Below are 15,224 nucleotides of genomic sequence, written 5' to 3' on the forward strand. Positions count from 1 at the left end.
TTCAAATATATTAGAATTTTGTGATTTAAATATCTCATTAAGTAATCTAATATTTATTAAATATTTGAGATATCTGATAGTATCCTTATGGATAGTGTTCATAGATACTAAGTAATAAGATTATAATTTGCTAAAATTTTAAACATAATTCCTCGTATTATATTATACTTCAAATGTTATTATTACAATTCTAGGTAATTTTACTGAAAAAGTAGCTGAACAGTGAAGCTTTCCTGTACTGAGACGCCCACTGGGTGAAGTTCTACTCTAGTTTGTTCTAATGAATCTTTCTTTATTGTCACTTCTTGAAAAGTCTTTCCTTTCACTAAGATCCTTATTCAATCAACTGTTCGGCATGTCAAGTGCTAGTAAAAGAAGACATTTTGAGTCCTAGTTTGGAACCTCACACAATAATGCAAAACTACTTTTATTTGTGTGCATTGTCTTTCAAATGAAGCACATAACAATATAAGACTTACAACGATGTTCTTAATCACAAATAAACTTCACTGCAATTCTAATTCAGCTTGGTGTCACTGAGATCCAGTCGAACAAACACTTTTGAGTAAACTTGCCTTCAGCCACGATACTCAAGATCAGTCCCAAGCATTAACATACCCTAAAAAAAACAAATGCATTACTAATAGAATCACAGAAGTATACAGCACAGAAGGAGGCCATTCAGTCCATCGTGTCTGTGCTGGCTCTTTGAAAAGAGCGATCCAATTCAATCCTATTCACCCGTGCTTTCCCCAGAGCCCTGCAAACTTGTCCTCCCCAAATAATTATCTACTTCTCTCTTAAAAGTTGCTATTGAATTGGCTTCCACCACCCTTTCAGGCAATGCATTCCAGATCCAAACAATTTCTTCTTAGCTCCCATCTGTTTCTTTTAACAACTATTAAATCAGTGTCCTCGGGTTACCGACCCACCTGCCAGTGGAAATAGTTTCTCCTTGTTCACCCTATCAAATCCCCTCATAATTTTGAAAACTTCTATTAAGGCCCCTCTTAATCTTCTCTGCTCCAAGGAAAATAATCCCGGCTTCTCTCGCCTCTCCTGATAACTGAAGGCCCTCATTACTTGTACCATCCTGGTCAATCTCCTTTGCACCCTCTCCAATACCTTGACATCCTTCCTGAAGTGTGGTGCCCAGAAGTGAACACAGTCTCTCGCTGAGGCCAAACCAGTGTTTTATAAAGGTTCATCATACATTCCTGACTTTTGTGTTCTGTGCCCCTATTTATAAAGCCTAGTATCCCGTATGCTTTTTTAACAGCTTTATCTACAGTTTTAGAAGATGCAGTGTACCTTTCATGTTCCTTTCCAACTAATCATCTAAATTACAACACATATTCGTCACCAAGTTTATTCACTCGGGAGTTTGCATCTTTCCCATAGCATTAATGAGTTTTTTTTGTCAAATTGCCAACAGGACACATTAATGAGCCTTGTGATGAAGGCAGAATGAAAATATTTATTTATTTATATGGTGTTGCTTCAGACTGATTATTTTGTGTTCTTTCTCTACTACAGTATAATAGACATATTTATTGATCTTTGTTCTTTTAACATAGTTTAGGGATGTCATCTCGATATCCTTTTAAAAAAGAGAAAATGCTACTTTCACACCAAAGTCCATTTTAAAACATGAATTAAAGACAATGTTGTTCATATATTGCAGCTATTTAAATTATTTTGCAGGTAAGGCAGACAGCAACAACATTAGTAACACTAAACCAACTTTTTTTAAAAAAAAACTTTTATTAAATTTAAATACTGAAACTCTTGTAAAATATGAAATTGTTTATAATTTATCACACTGAACTTTTATTTAGTCTGGTGGCTTTTTGCTGAAATAGCTTCTATTTTCTTAAAAATGACATTTTAATTTAATATTACTCATAGTATTCAACCGTTAATCAGGTGTGGCAACTTTACACAAACAAGCCTTCAATGTGAGTACTTATGAGTTAAGAAGAGGTACATGTTTCTCTTTCTGAATAGCAATATAAATATGGATTGATTACCTTGTTAATTTTAATGATTGCATTCGGCAGTGATACTTTGTGTAAGATTAGTAGGGCCTTCCCTCTGTACAGTGACACTAGAAAAATGGGAGAAGACACAAGAATTTTATTTTTAAAACAATTCTTATTTTTATATGGTTTCTTTTTTAAAGCTATTTGTCAGCATGAACTTGGTAACAATTTGCTGCCAACATTTTTTCACATAAGAGCATACGAATTTGCTAGATGAAAGAAGACCAAAGTCTATCCAGTTCGCCTTCCGTCATCCTGGCAGTCGCATTCACATGTCATGTCTCAAACTATATACTGTATCCCAAGATATTTTTTCCTGACATAAACTTATCCTATTTGCCTTTGAAAGAATCAACACTTTCAGCTTCCACTGACTCCCTAGGTAGCCTGCTCCATGCATTTACTGCTCGTATAAAAATCTATTTCCTAAAAAAAATTCCGAAAACAATTACACTTCAAGAAAATGCAGAACACTTTACAAAAGAAAATTCTCTTTTATACTTACTGTCTACAATGGTGCTGGTTCAAAATGCTGAAGAACTAAGATATAGTCTATTATGAGACAATTGTAATACAAATTGAACATTTAGGATTTTCTCACTCAGATGAACATACCATTTAACTTTGGAAGCACATTCTTCTTAAATACAATCGTTAGAATCGTATCCAATGCCTTCACCTGTGTGCAATCAGAGTAAATAACTTTGATAGAGTATTCAACGCAGATATTCTACACGTTTCTCTTATTCCTGAATAATTTTAAAATAATGACTTAAAGAAACAATCGCAGCAGCTAATTTTAGAAATACTTCTCTATCAATTCTTCTTTAAATTTAAATTATTGCAGCGAGTTAAAAGTGATAATGTAAATAGTTCCATTGAATAGTACTCACTTGAATATTCCCCACTTTTGATTGTTTCAAAACTAGATCAAAACTATTTTAAAAAATAAGAAAATAATTTTGTCACATTTAATTTCAGAAGTCAATAGAATCATAGAATCGTAGAATTATACAGCACAGAAGGAGGCCATTCGGCCCATCGTGTCTGTGTGGGCTCTTTGAAAAGAGCTATCCAAATCAATCCCACTCCCCCGCTCTCTCCCCATAGCCCTGCAAACTTGTCCTCTCCAAATAATTATCTACTTCTCTCTTAAAAGTTGTTATCGAATCGGCTTCCACCAGCTTTTCAGGCAATGCATTGCCGATCCGAACAACTCACTGTATGAAAAAATTTCTCCTCACCACCCTCGGTTTCTTTTAACAACTATTTTAAATCAGTGTCCTCGGGTTACCGACCCACCCGCCAGTGGAAATAATTTCTCCTTGTTCGCCCTATCAAAATCCCTCATGATTTTGAAAACTTCTATTAAGTCTCCTCTTAACCTTCTCTGCTCCAAGGAGAATAATCCCGGCTTCTCTCGCCTCTCCTGATAACTGAAGGCCCTCACTCCTGGTACCATCCTGGTAAATCTCCTTTGCACCCTCTCCAATGCCTTGATATCCTTCCTAAGGTGAGGTGCTCAGAACTGGATACAGTTTGCAGCTGAGGCCTAACCAGTATTTTATAAAGGTTCATAATAACTTCGTGACGTTTGCATGCTATGCCTCTATTTATAAACCCTAGTTCCCCATATACCTTTTTAACAGCTTTATCTACGTGTCCTGCCACCTTCAAAGATTTACTTATATAAACCCACTTCATCAAAAAACTCTATCTGGCTCGTTAGACAAGATTTGCCTTTAACAAACCTGTGTTGGCTGTCCTTTAGTAATCCATATTTTTCTAAGTGAAAATTTATTTTGTCCCGGATTATAGTCTCCAGAAGTTTCCCCACTACTGACGTTAGACTGACTGGCCTGTAGTTCCCAGGTTTATCCTTCTGCCCTTTTTTGTACAGAGGAGTAACATTTGCAACCCTCCAGTCCTCTGGCACCACCCTGGTGTCCAAGAAGGATTGAAAGATTGTGGCCAGAGCCTCCATTATTTCCACCCTTACTTCCCTCAGTAACCTAGAATGCATCCCGTCCAGACCGGGTGACTTATTTACCTTGAGCACCGTCAACCTTTTCAGTCCTCTTAGTTTATTCTTTTCTTATCCAATTTCTCTCCCCTCTCCTCCAATACTGTGATATTGGCTCCATCCTCTTCTTTTGTGAAGACAGATGCAAAATACTCATTCAGTACGTCAGCCATGCCCTCTGCCTCCATAAGATTTCCTCTTTGGCCCCTAATTAGACCCTCTCTACCTTTGACTAAGCTTTTATTCTTCATATGCTTATAAAATACCTTAGGTTTCCTTTTTATGTTACCCGCTGATACAATCTCTTTGCCCCTCTTATTGAATCCCTCCTTACCCCATCATCAAATAATAGGAATCTGGACAGTAGCAACACCTGGGTATTATGAAATCATTTTTGTAAATTTTTTTTTGAAACAACTTAGAATACAGCCCCTCTCCTCAATTTTGCATTTTTGTGTTTGATATTTTACATAGTATTTGAAAAATGAAAATAAAATTATGAGCTTATAAACTACAATTTTGAAGTTGTCTGTATTATTGTGCACCCCTGAAATAAGTGGGGCTTTCCAGAAGTTTTCTAACTTATTCAAAGCTTGTCAGAACTAACTTTTATTGATTGCATATTTGCTCTAAAACAAAAACAGTAATACACTTTACAGTATATTCTGTGAAGCACTTGGGAGACATCCTCTTGTCATGAAGTTATCAAGTCTCAAAAGAAGTGTGGTTTCTGTGCGAGCTGTTTCTGTTTCTGTTCTGACCTGTGTCACAAAGCTTTGCTGTGTAAAATACAACAACAACTAGATTACATTTGCATAGCGCCTTTCACGTCGGGAGGACGTCCCAAAATAGTTTCATGGGGTGGGAGTTCCCAGTGAACCAGTCGCTTCGTAAATCCCAAAATCTCCATCGCTTGAGCTACAGTGGAGTCCTGTAGCTCAGTGGTTAGAGCACTGTTTGTGGGACGCTGCTGTGTGCAATTGGCTGCCGGGGTTTGCCGACAAAATAGAATCAATTCGCTTTACAGTATACACTGTGAAGCACTTTCAGACGTCTTGAAGAACATGATAAGGCGTTAAATCAAATGCAAGGATTATTGTGGAGTCCTGTAGCTCAGTGGCTAGAGCACTCGCTTTGCAAGCGAGAGACCTGAGTTCAATTCCAGGCACAGGGCGAAACCTTGGGCAAGTTTCCTTACTCCACACAGAGCCTAATAATAATCCCTCCAAAACCAAAAACAATGATAAATTGGTCATTTTCAATCTACAACTGTTTGTGGGACATTGCTGTGCGCAATTGGCTGCTGCGTTTGCCCACAAATATACAGTCAATTCACTTTACAGTGTGTTCTGTGAAGCGCTCTGGGACATCCTCCCGACGTGAAAAGCGCTATATCAAATGCAAGGATTATTATTATTATGAAAGACAGATTATTATTATAATTACTATAGATTGTGTACTCTGATCAGCTAATTATAGCAGTTTACTAATCTGAGGCAGTAATAGCAGGAACTACATTTGAAAAAAAATGTATTAACGTTTACCTTTTCAGATGCACTGATCCACGCAATCTCATTTCTGATATGTACACCTGAGCTCCTACACTGGCTGTCTAGGATCAAATATAAAAACTGAATGTATCAATCTGTTAAAACGAAACTAATTTGAATCCAAATTTGGTAATCCAATAAATTGTGAAATGTTCTTCAACTCAGGTTGTTTTCCATCTTTAAATGTTGAACACATTTGGATCAGACTTTGCTCAATTTGACATCAAAACATAGGAACAGGAGTGAGCCATTCAGCCACTGTTCTGCCATTCTATTAGATCATGGCTGATATTACTTGTTATACCACACAGCTCATGAGAATGCTCCAAATGTGTGGATTTCTCACTGAATGTGAAAACAAAATTCTCTTTATAACTAAAATGCATATTTATATATTTTTTCCTACTTGCTAACTCTTTGGGTGCAGGCCACAATACCACACATTTTTTTTTGCTGATTCTCTCCGGAATGGTACACTGTAGGTCTAAACTGCAGTTACTCACACAGTGAGCTCTTGATTTCAATCATGCTGCTACAAGCAGTTGTCATGTGAAGCTCAGGCAGTTAGCCACAGCAAGAGGAAATACATTGCAGAACAGTCTACAGACTTTCACTTTTAAGAAAACTGGGACATTCAGACAGTTGTTAAAAATCCCAAGGAACTACCAAAGATAAGGGTGTTTTTTCCAATGTGCTGTCTTAACGGTCCTCCAGGTAAAATTGCTCATTCACTTCATGGCTGGTTGTAGGACATTATTGTGCTGTCACGTTTGCCTACAAAACACACAGTTACTACTTTCTACAGCAAAACCTGTAAAGTGCTTAGAAAACACAAGGATTATTATATTAAAGACATCAATACTCACAACACCCAGTGAAAATAGTTCAGATAAAGAATTATTAGGTAGGATTGCAAACACATTGGCTGTAGCAAATAGATCTGCAGTGAAGTTATCCGGAGTGAGGGTAAATAGAGGCTGCTTTGTAGATTTCATCTCAATTTTCATCAACATGTTGGGGTGTTGCCTGCCAACCTGGTGGGAACCAAAGGCATTTTTAACTGGACCAATAGCAGAAGGTGACAATGTTTTAATGGAAAATATGTATTTGCACAACATCACACAAGATAAATGAGAAAGAAGGTTGTGATAGTGTTGTCATAATATTCTGTACAGCATAAATATGACAAAAATCCCTTCTTGGGAAATATATTTTCAAATAATCTCAATAAAATTAATATTGATATCATCTAGAGGACATTGTTTGCAAACTGGTACTGTAATGTGCAAAGAATATTTCACCTGTTTGAAGCTTCCAATAACATAGAATGTGCTAAAGAATGTACGTAATAATATTTTACACTTTCAAAATGTGGGAACATTACACATTTCCTATTAGGAAATACAGTAAAACTGACATAAGTCTGATCCGTATAAATCGTATAATTGCCTAAATCCCATTCAAGAGTTTATATTCTATGTAAATTCGACATAACTCATACTTTGCATAAGTCATATTAATGTATGATCCCAACCTACATGACTTATGTGAAGTTTGCTGTATTACATATTAGACCACAATGAATAAATAAGAGTGAAATGACTAAATGCAAGAAAAAATAAATGGACAAGTTAAGTAGTATTCCACCACTAGTCATCATAATAAAACTGAGTGATCTAAAGAATTCTGAATGAATTTCTTGAGGTCTAAATTGAACTGACCTCAGGCAACAATAATGACAGGTTGGATGTGTTCAATCGAAGGGATATGTCTTCTGGAAGCTGAAAATAAGACAGTGAGTTGTAAAATCTAAATGAATGGGAAACTGAAGAAAAAGTCCATTTGGCCCATAAAACATCTCCACCCACAACCAAACAAAGTCGACCCTATTCATAAACTACATACCACCTATTCTACATCCTATGGAAAAATTCTGCATAGATATTTTCTGAACCACAAAGATAATGAAATGACAATTCTAGGAAATAATAATCGTTGCATTAAATATTAATGTTCACCCAACCTTCATCTCCACTATTCAAACCTACTGATCTTTCTTCAACAGAAATCCTTCAAATCACAAAATAAAGAAACAATTTTACGCTTTGGAGTGTTTGTTTTTTCATGAATTCCATCATTGTCACTGATGGCATGGCAGGAAACATGGTCCCAAACAGCATTCTGGTCAAGAGTTTGCAAGATTCACGCTAGGTTGTTGAAGAAGTTCTATTGATTGGGATTTGAACTCGCAAGTTTCTGGTTACGAGTGAAATGCTCAGCTACACCAGGCTGCCTCATTAATTACTGCACCTTAACAGGATAATTCACTTACCTTATCATCAGTGATGTCGATTTGCAAAGCTCCAGCTACAAAATATGCAAATCCCATTGTGTTGAGGACATCCTCCGATACTCCAACGTACAACATTAAATCAGTGATATCCGGGAGATTAAATGGTTGTACATCATATGGAGGTGGCTTACGATGCTGACGATCATAAACTATACCCTGAACAAGAAGCAATTCAATGTGTTAGTAATTCAAAATGAACTGATCAGAAATTAAGTGAAAGTCATAAAAGGATAAGAGCACATTTTACATTCAGATTGTATTAAACTTATGTTTGAAATAGATTATAATTTTTTAATTAATTACATGCTTACGGAATTAATTTTGGAAGAAAGGTTTGGTGTCAGTCAGAGAAAAATGGAAATGATTGATTCACATGTACACAAGCAAAAAGTGCTTCTCCAGATTCCAGAAACTGTGACAATTAATGTAGCCCAACATTTTGCATTGCAATTTCGCAACTCTACCTTAATAGGCCACTCAATGGAATTTGCTGTGATCACAGGTTCTCTAACCAAAGAATAATCAAATGCAACATAATGGTCCACTTGCTGTAAGGCTGTGAAATAAAATGATAAAAAAATTGTAAACTTGTACAAGATTGAAGGTGTAAATTTACACAATGCATTCACACAAATGTGATGGGTTCGTCCAATTAGCTTACCAGTCTGATCCATGGTTTCAAGCCTTTCAATCAAACTTACAAAATGTGAACACACCTGACAAGAAAACAAAATGTGAGTGATAAAAGTAAAATGCGAGAAGATTTCGGAAAAGGTTTTGGAAATGCTCTTCGCATAGTAATGACATGTTTGGCATCACCTCCCAATATGTATGCTGTGGGCGAAACATTTAAAGCTATATATTATTATTCACCATTTGATACTTTTCCTCATTTCCACTATGGGTGAAAAGTCCAGTATAACATCTTTTCGCTAAGTTTTAAGTTTAATTTGTTTCTCAATTGCTTTTCCAACTGAATGCTTAGTTAGATGTAAAACATCCTATCAAAACAATTGAAGGCATCTTCAAAATTCAACCAAATTGTCAGCAGACACCATCTCCACACAAAAATTAAACTACTTTTTAACTCAATTTTTATAAAGCTGTCAGTAAGCGCTCAAGTGATACCCTTTCTATTATGTTTGAAAGCTCTATCCATTTCCTTATAGTTACATTTTTATTTCAAAGATATGTGGAACCTTTCTCCTGGTTTCCCTTAATCACATTCCCCTCTTTAATGCAAATTTATCCAAAATTCAAGTTAATTGAGTACATTGGTTGCCATTATTGCCTACCGTTATTTTATGTGAAAGGCTCCATATAAATGCAAGTTATTATTTTAATACAGACAACTGACAGGGGCTGCTTTCTGTTTACACACTTTTCTTCCCATTAGACTGAATAACATCTAGACCTAGAAGGAAAAAATCAAGAAGCAGTCCAAGACATACCTTCTTGGAAAAAGCTTTTCTGATTTCACCTTTTGTTCTTTCAATGAACATACGATGAAGCCAGCTGGGAAAAGGAAAATATAAAATGTTAACATCTGGAATATGACTATTATTCATGTGGATGATTTTTCAGTCTCTAACCCAGAGGCATGGAGAATGACTGAAGCACACTAATTTCTGGTTTGGCTGAGATCAGTTAACCTCTGGTCTGAATGTGCCATGGAGGCGTATTTTCACTAAAAAGTATGTCTGAATGCATACTTTTACCAAAAAGACCATTGAAGAAGCTATATTTAAAAGTTTAACTGTAAATGAATGCTTCTCTTCTTGTCAACAAGAGAGAACTTCATACTTATGGTTTAAGAGTTCAAAAGCATGGATCTACAACATACAATTTAATATAATCCTTCCATGCATTACAATTTCATTTAAAATTCATTCAAAACTGCCTTCTTTCCAAATGAAACATTTTATTGAAATACTCTATATAAAGAAGCATTGCTGAGATTCAATTCATAATGTCGCCAGTGGAACACATCAACACATTATATGGAAATAACATTCAAGAGGTACAATCTTGCAAGCCACAAGGAACATACCTGCTACTTCCATGAAAAGTAATTTCAAAATCTTTCAATGTTGAGTTACAACTAATGGGTTTAACTGTTGGTCGACCATCGTTGTGTAGGAATCCAACAACAAATGTTGCTGAAAGCATACTGATGTTCAGGTTAAAAGTCCCTGCACTATATCTATTGAAAGATGAAACAGCAGAGACGTTAACAGAAATAGTTTGATCCTAGTTAGACTGCAAAGCAGCTTTTCCACATTTAATTATTGTCAAGCTTAAAATATGGAGATGGTGTCAAAAAGTCATCATCAATAAGGACCAGCGAAGAGCATTTTAGGATTTTTGACACATATATTGATGAATAAATTAGCCTGTGTAATTCTCCCTAACCTGACAATTTATTTTAGGAACCAAGGAAAGCAGGTGCAGCCTTAAAAACTGTTCCACCAATTTATTCCATCTTCACAAATCGTTTAATTCCACATCCTTGTCCTTTCACTATAACTCTTAAGAACACTGCTACCCAAGTATTTATCTCTAACTAGGTCCATCTATCTCTCTTTTAGATGCCCCTACTGATTCTGCCCCATCAGCATTCAATACCTATGCAACCCTCTCTGTAAAGAAAAATATCCTGCCCCCAATTCTGTCTTAGGTCTGAATTTTTAAGGCATTGTCATCTTTTAAATTATGTCTATCTTCTTTTCTTTTGAGGTGAAATCTTCCTTCCTAATCTGATGGACATGCTCAACGGTCTGATGGTACATAATAAGCATTAGATACCAGTCAGCAATCATCAAAGTCGTCTGAACCATACTACAAAATATAAATGTATTCTAATTGCTTCAACCGGAGTCAAAAGAAGTCAGAACAACTTACAGTAGTCCCAATGACACCTCCAATTCTCCAACCAGGCTAACGGAAACATCGGTTGAAAATCTGATACCGATGTTGGGAATGAACTCTGCACTGGAATTGGGCAATCCAACATCTATAAGTTGTAGCCTGGGATAACAAATAAATAATTTACATCTGTCTTGCATTCACATCCCTATATTCTCAGAAAAAGGAGCGATTTCTACATAGTGATTTAATCTGTTCAACCCTCCTCCCATTTTATCTGGCCCACCCATACCCTCCATAAACAGTAAATGTTATGTTTCACGAAGGGAAGCACAACAATATTGCTTACGTGTCCTTTCTCAAATAGGGCATCCAGCCCTCAGCAACCTAGAGGTTGAACCACCCTGACATAAGTTATGTTATAACTTCTTATTGAAACTGTGGCTACAAGAAGAGTGGCAACTGCAATATGCAACCCAGGTTATTGTGTGCTGTATTTAAATTTTACATTATTAATGGTTTATTGCAGGAATCAAATGTGAGAGACACTGTTTCTGTTTTATCCACTGGGTACACTGATCTCACCAGAAAGCAAGATTGGGAATTTCAACTGTATTTGATGGCTTATCAATTGATGAGTCACTTTTATTGATACTGTTTTTCAACGTAGTAAAGCTGCTCAGGTAAAGTGGTTGAGTAACCATTTCTTGTTTGCCTTCCAAGGAATAAGCCCAAAGTCAAAAGCAATACAGTAGTACAACACAACAAAATCCTGGTATATTACTTCCATACATACCTTGATACTTTGTAATCTAGCCATCCCATCAGGTCTATTTTCCCAGTCTCATCTGGCAATTGAAACTCTTTAATCTTCTGCTCAAGCAAATTGACACCAATTTTTCTGGCTAATGATATTGCATTATAGGTAATTAATACACATATAGGACTGTAAAACATATTTGTGTTTAGCAAAAGGAGATAGTAAAAGATGCAATAGATTTTCAGCATGGATGGTTTTAAACACCTGGAAGATTTTTTTACATAATATTGGTAATAGTATGTTAAAAGCTATTTAAAACTACATAGTGTACTGAAAATCATTCATTTTACTTCTTAGCACAAAGTAGAGATAAGCACCACTAAATGTGCACTTACAAATTCATTGAAATGTATTTATTTTTAATGAAACTTATTTTTTNCTGTGTAACAGACCCAATATAAAATCATTCAACACGTGATGTAAAAAATCTGCATACAGACAGAAGTGACAATCCTTATCCAATTCATATATTGATAAGGGGTTTGCGGAATTTACATAGGATTACATAGTCTGTACGGAAACAGGCCATTTGGTCTAACTTGTCCATGCCTGTGTTTATACCCTACATGAACCTCAGTTAACATCTTCTGAAAGAACACAAGCATTCACACCGTACTCACCATATTGTAAACCTTTGTCCGTAATTTTAATTTTCATTCCTGGGTTAGCAGCAAGCCTTCCCATCACAGTAAAAAGCAGAACAATAGAAGCACAAATTGACAGGAGCATGTTTGCCAGACACAATCAATATCTAGGTCAATGGATATACCTGCAAAACAGCACACATTTTGTATTTTCGTATCAAACGGCGGTGTTTAAGTGATACTTAAATCATCCATCCGTAACATAAAAGGATCAGGAACACATTACTGGAAATCATATCTTCAGTGACCTCTAAACAAATTATTACAACACATTCCAAACCTAGTTGGTGTGCACTATGACATTTGTCAAATGCTTGTCAAATGTTCTTTAATGTGGAAGGAGCTGTATTCATGTAAGTTGTTGTCACTACAATATTTGGCATCATTTCTTGTCCAATTATTGTTTCCAAGTACTTTGCTGGATTGACAATATTTCAAGCAGTACCAAACAAAGCGAGTGATTATTGCAATTTCAGTTCAGAGAAATTTCTCTAACACCAGCTTTCATAATAAATAACATTTACAAACACAACTTGGATTTTTCAAAGATCTTACTGTATAAAATTTATAATATACTGTGTTATGTTTTAACTGGTCTTCAACATTAGTTTGTTGCTCGTGTACTGTCCATTCAGTGCCTTCTATCCTGGGAATAAGTAAAGTGTAAATACATATGTAAATACATTATCTAAGCCTTCTAACTGCATACTTTCATATGGAGTATATGAATATTTTTGTAATAAGTTTTGCTATACGTCAATTGTAAAACCAACATATCAAATACGTAACCAGAAACAACTTACCTTTGCTGCAGGAAATTACCCTGACTTCACATGTGGCTACTTGTTAGATGTGGAAAGAGGAAGATGTCAGAACAAATGCAAAGAAATCAGACACTGTGGGACCAACTGCATCGTTTATAACACCCAAAATTAGCAAAAAAAAGCTACAATAACAGTGAATAAAATAGGACCTATTAAAGAGACATTAAGAATGGTGACAAAACAGAACATTGCGTTATGTTTTAACTAGTCTTCAACATTAGTTTGTTGCAAGTGAACAGCTTTGTTTTGTTGAAGGACTGGCCACAAAGGGAAAAGAGGAGCTGATAGTTGAGCATGTACTGTCCATTCAGTGCCTTCTACACTGAGAATAAGTAGTGTGTCAAATGACTTGAATTCATCCCTTGGCATCCTAAATATATAGGTTACAAGTTACATAGAGTCCCTGAGGACAGTTTTCAATTTGCTCTTTGTCAACCCTGCTGCGGACTCCACATTTCGCTCTTTGTCATATATATTTAATGAAAACCAGAGTCCCTGAATCTGCATGAAAGAGCATTTTAGTAGGATTGGATACGACAGTAGTTACCAAATTTACTCGACAAAATTAAAAGCAGCAATAGAATGAGGTGCAGGTCTGAAGAGGGGATAGGTGTCAGCCCAACTCAGTCACTAGCACTCTTGCCCCTGAATCCACTGCCCCGATCGGGTTTCCATGCCACCCAGAGAGCAGAAACAGCCCTGGTCAGTAACAAATGACATTCTGTCCATTTGCGACCATGGCTCCCTCTGCCTCCTCGTTCTTCTTGACCTCTCTGCTGCCTTTGACACCGTTGACCACTCTATCCTCCTCCACCACCTCTCCTCTCACCTCAACCTTTATGGCTCTGTTCTTGACTGGTTCAGATCATACCTTTCACACCGCCTCCACTTCATCTCCACAAACAGCTTCTCCTCTAGCCCCCGGACCGTCTTGTGTGGCGTTCCTCAGGGCTCTGTCCTTGGTCCACTCCTCCTCAATATCTATATGCTCCCTCTTGGCGACAACATCCGCAGACATGGGGTCAACTTCCACATGTATGCGGATGACACCCAACTCTACCTCTCTGCTCCACCCTCGACTCCAGGACCACTGCTGTCCTGACAGAATGTCTGTCAGACATCAAGTCCTGGAGGAGAGCTAACTTGCTTCAGTTGAACATAAACAAGACCGAAGCTCTCCTAATTGGCTCCAGTCAGTGCCTCCTCACCTCAGGCACTGACAGCATCACCGTCTGTGGTTGCACACTCCACCTTGCTAAGTCAGTCTGGAACCTTGGGGTCTTGTTTGACCCTCAACTATCCTTTCTACCCCACATCTGCGCCATGACCTGCTCTGCCTTCCCCACCTCCGCAACATCGCCCAGCTCCGCAACTGTCTCACACCGCAGGCTGCCGAAACCCTTATACATGCTTTCATTGCATCGAGGCTCAACTATGCAAACTCTGCTGATCGGCCTCCTCAACTCCTCCCTCCACAGGCTGCAGATCATCCAAAACTATGCAGCCCGTGTCCTCTCCCGAACCAGGCTCCGTGACCTATCCCCTCCGTCCTTGACTTCACTGGCTTCCCATCACACAGAGGATTCAGTTCAAGATCCTGGCCTCACCTTCAAAGCCCTCCTACCTGTGCAACCTCTTAACCCACCATCCTGCTCGCTCCCACCGCTCAGACTCTGGCCTGCTTCACTTCCCCTGCCTCGCTCCCTCACTATTAGTGGGCAGTCCTTCTGCCACTCTGCCCCCACCCTCTGGAACTCCATCCCAGTCCCTTCTCCTCACCCCCTCCCTTGCCTCCTTCAAGACCCATCTCAAGGCCCTCCCCTTTGACCGTGCTTTTGATCTCCCTGCTTCCCCCCCCTGCCCTCCACTCTCCCCGATCCCGACCCCCAGCTCGGGTCTGAAACTCTGTCTGTCCAACGTCTTCCAACATGAAAGGCACTATACAAATGTAATTTTGTTGTTGTTGAATTCGCCCCACATTACGACTGCAAACTCAGTCTAAGCTGGTTCTCCAGTGCAATGTCAGGGGAAGTGATAATAATAGTAACCCTTGCATTTGACACAGCGCCTTATCACTTCTTCGAGATGTCTCAAAGCACTTCA

General features: G+C 37.7%; 1 protein-coding gene across 1 annotated transcript; it reads right to left on the reverse strand.

The window, feature by feature from the left end:
• Positions 1 to 577: 577 nt before the first annotated feature.
• On the reverse strand, positions 578 to 12,382 carry LOC103172930 (bactericidal permeability increasing protein). The gene is made up of 14 exons (XM_042341940.1): positions 12,274 to 12,382; positions 11,630 to 11,738; positions 10,870 to 10,995; positions 10,019 to 10,171; positions 9,420 to 9,483; positions 8,630 to 8,684; positions 8,433 to 8,524; positions 7,948 to 8,124; positions 7,337 to 7,396; positions 5,610 to 5,677; positions 2,936 to 2,978; positions 2,658 to 2,721; positions 2,031 to 2,107; positions 578 to 619 (listed from the first exon to the last, which is right to left on the reverse strand). The coding sequence occupies exons 1-14, from the start codon at positions 12,380 to 12,382 to the stop codon at positions 578 to 580; spliced, it is 1,239 nt and encodes a 412-aa protein (XP_042197874.1).
• Between the last annotated feature and the right edge of the window lie 2,842 nt (positions 12,383 to 15,224).

This window comes from Callorhinchus milii, unplaced genomic scaffold (genome assembly GCF_018977255.1).
Source record: "Callorhinchus milii isolate IMCB2004 unplaced genomic scaffold, IMCB_Cmil_1.0 Scaffold18, whole genome shotgun sequence".
Classification (NCBI taxonomy): domain Eukaryota; kingdom Metazoa; phylum Chordata; class Chondrichthyes; order Chimaeriformes; family Callorhinchidae; genus Callorhinchus; species Callorhinchus milii.

Bases quoted from the DNA above. Each gene is read 5' to 3' on its own strand.
- LOC103172930 (XM_042341940.1), bottom strand. From the start codon at position 12,382: ATGCTCCTGTCAATTTGTGCTTCTATTGTTCTGCTTTTTACTGTGATG. The intron at 10,996-11,629 runs GTATGTATGGAA...TTGTTATCCCAG, and splicing joins CTAGATTACAAAGTATCAAG to GCTACAACTTATAGATGTTG. The intron at 8,525-8,629 runs GTAAGCTAATTG...TTTATTTCACAG, and splicing joins TGAAACCATGGATCAGACTG to CCTTACAGCAAGTGGACCAT.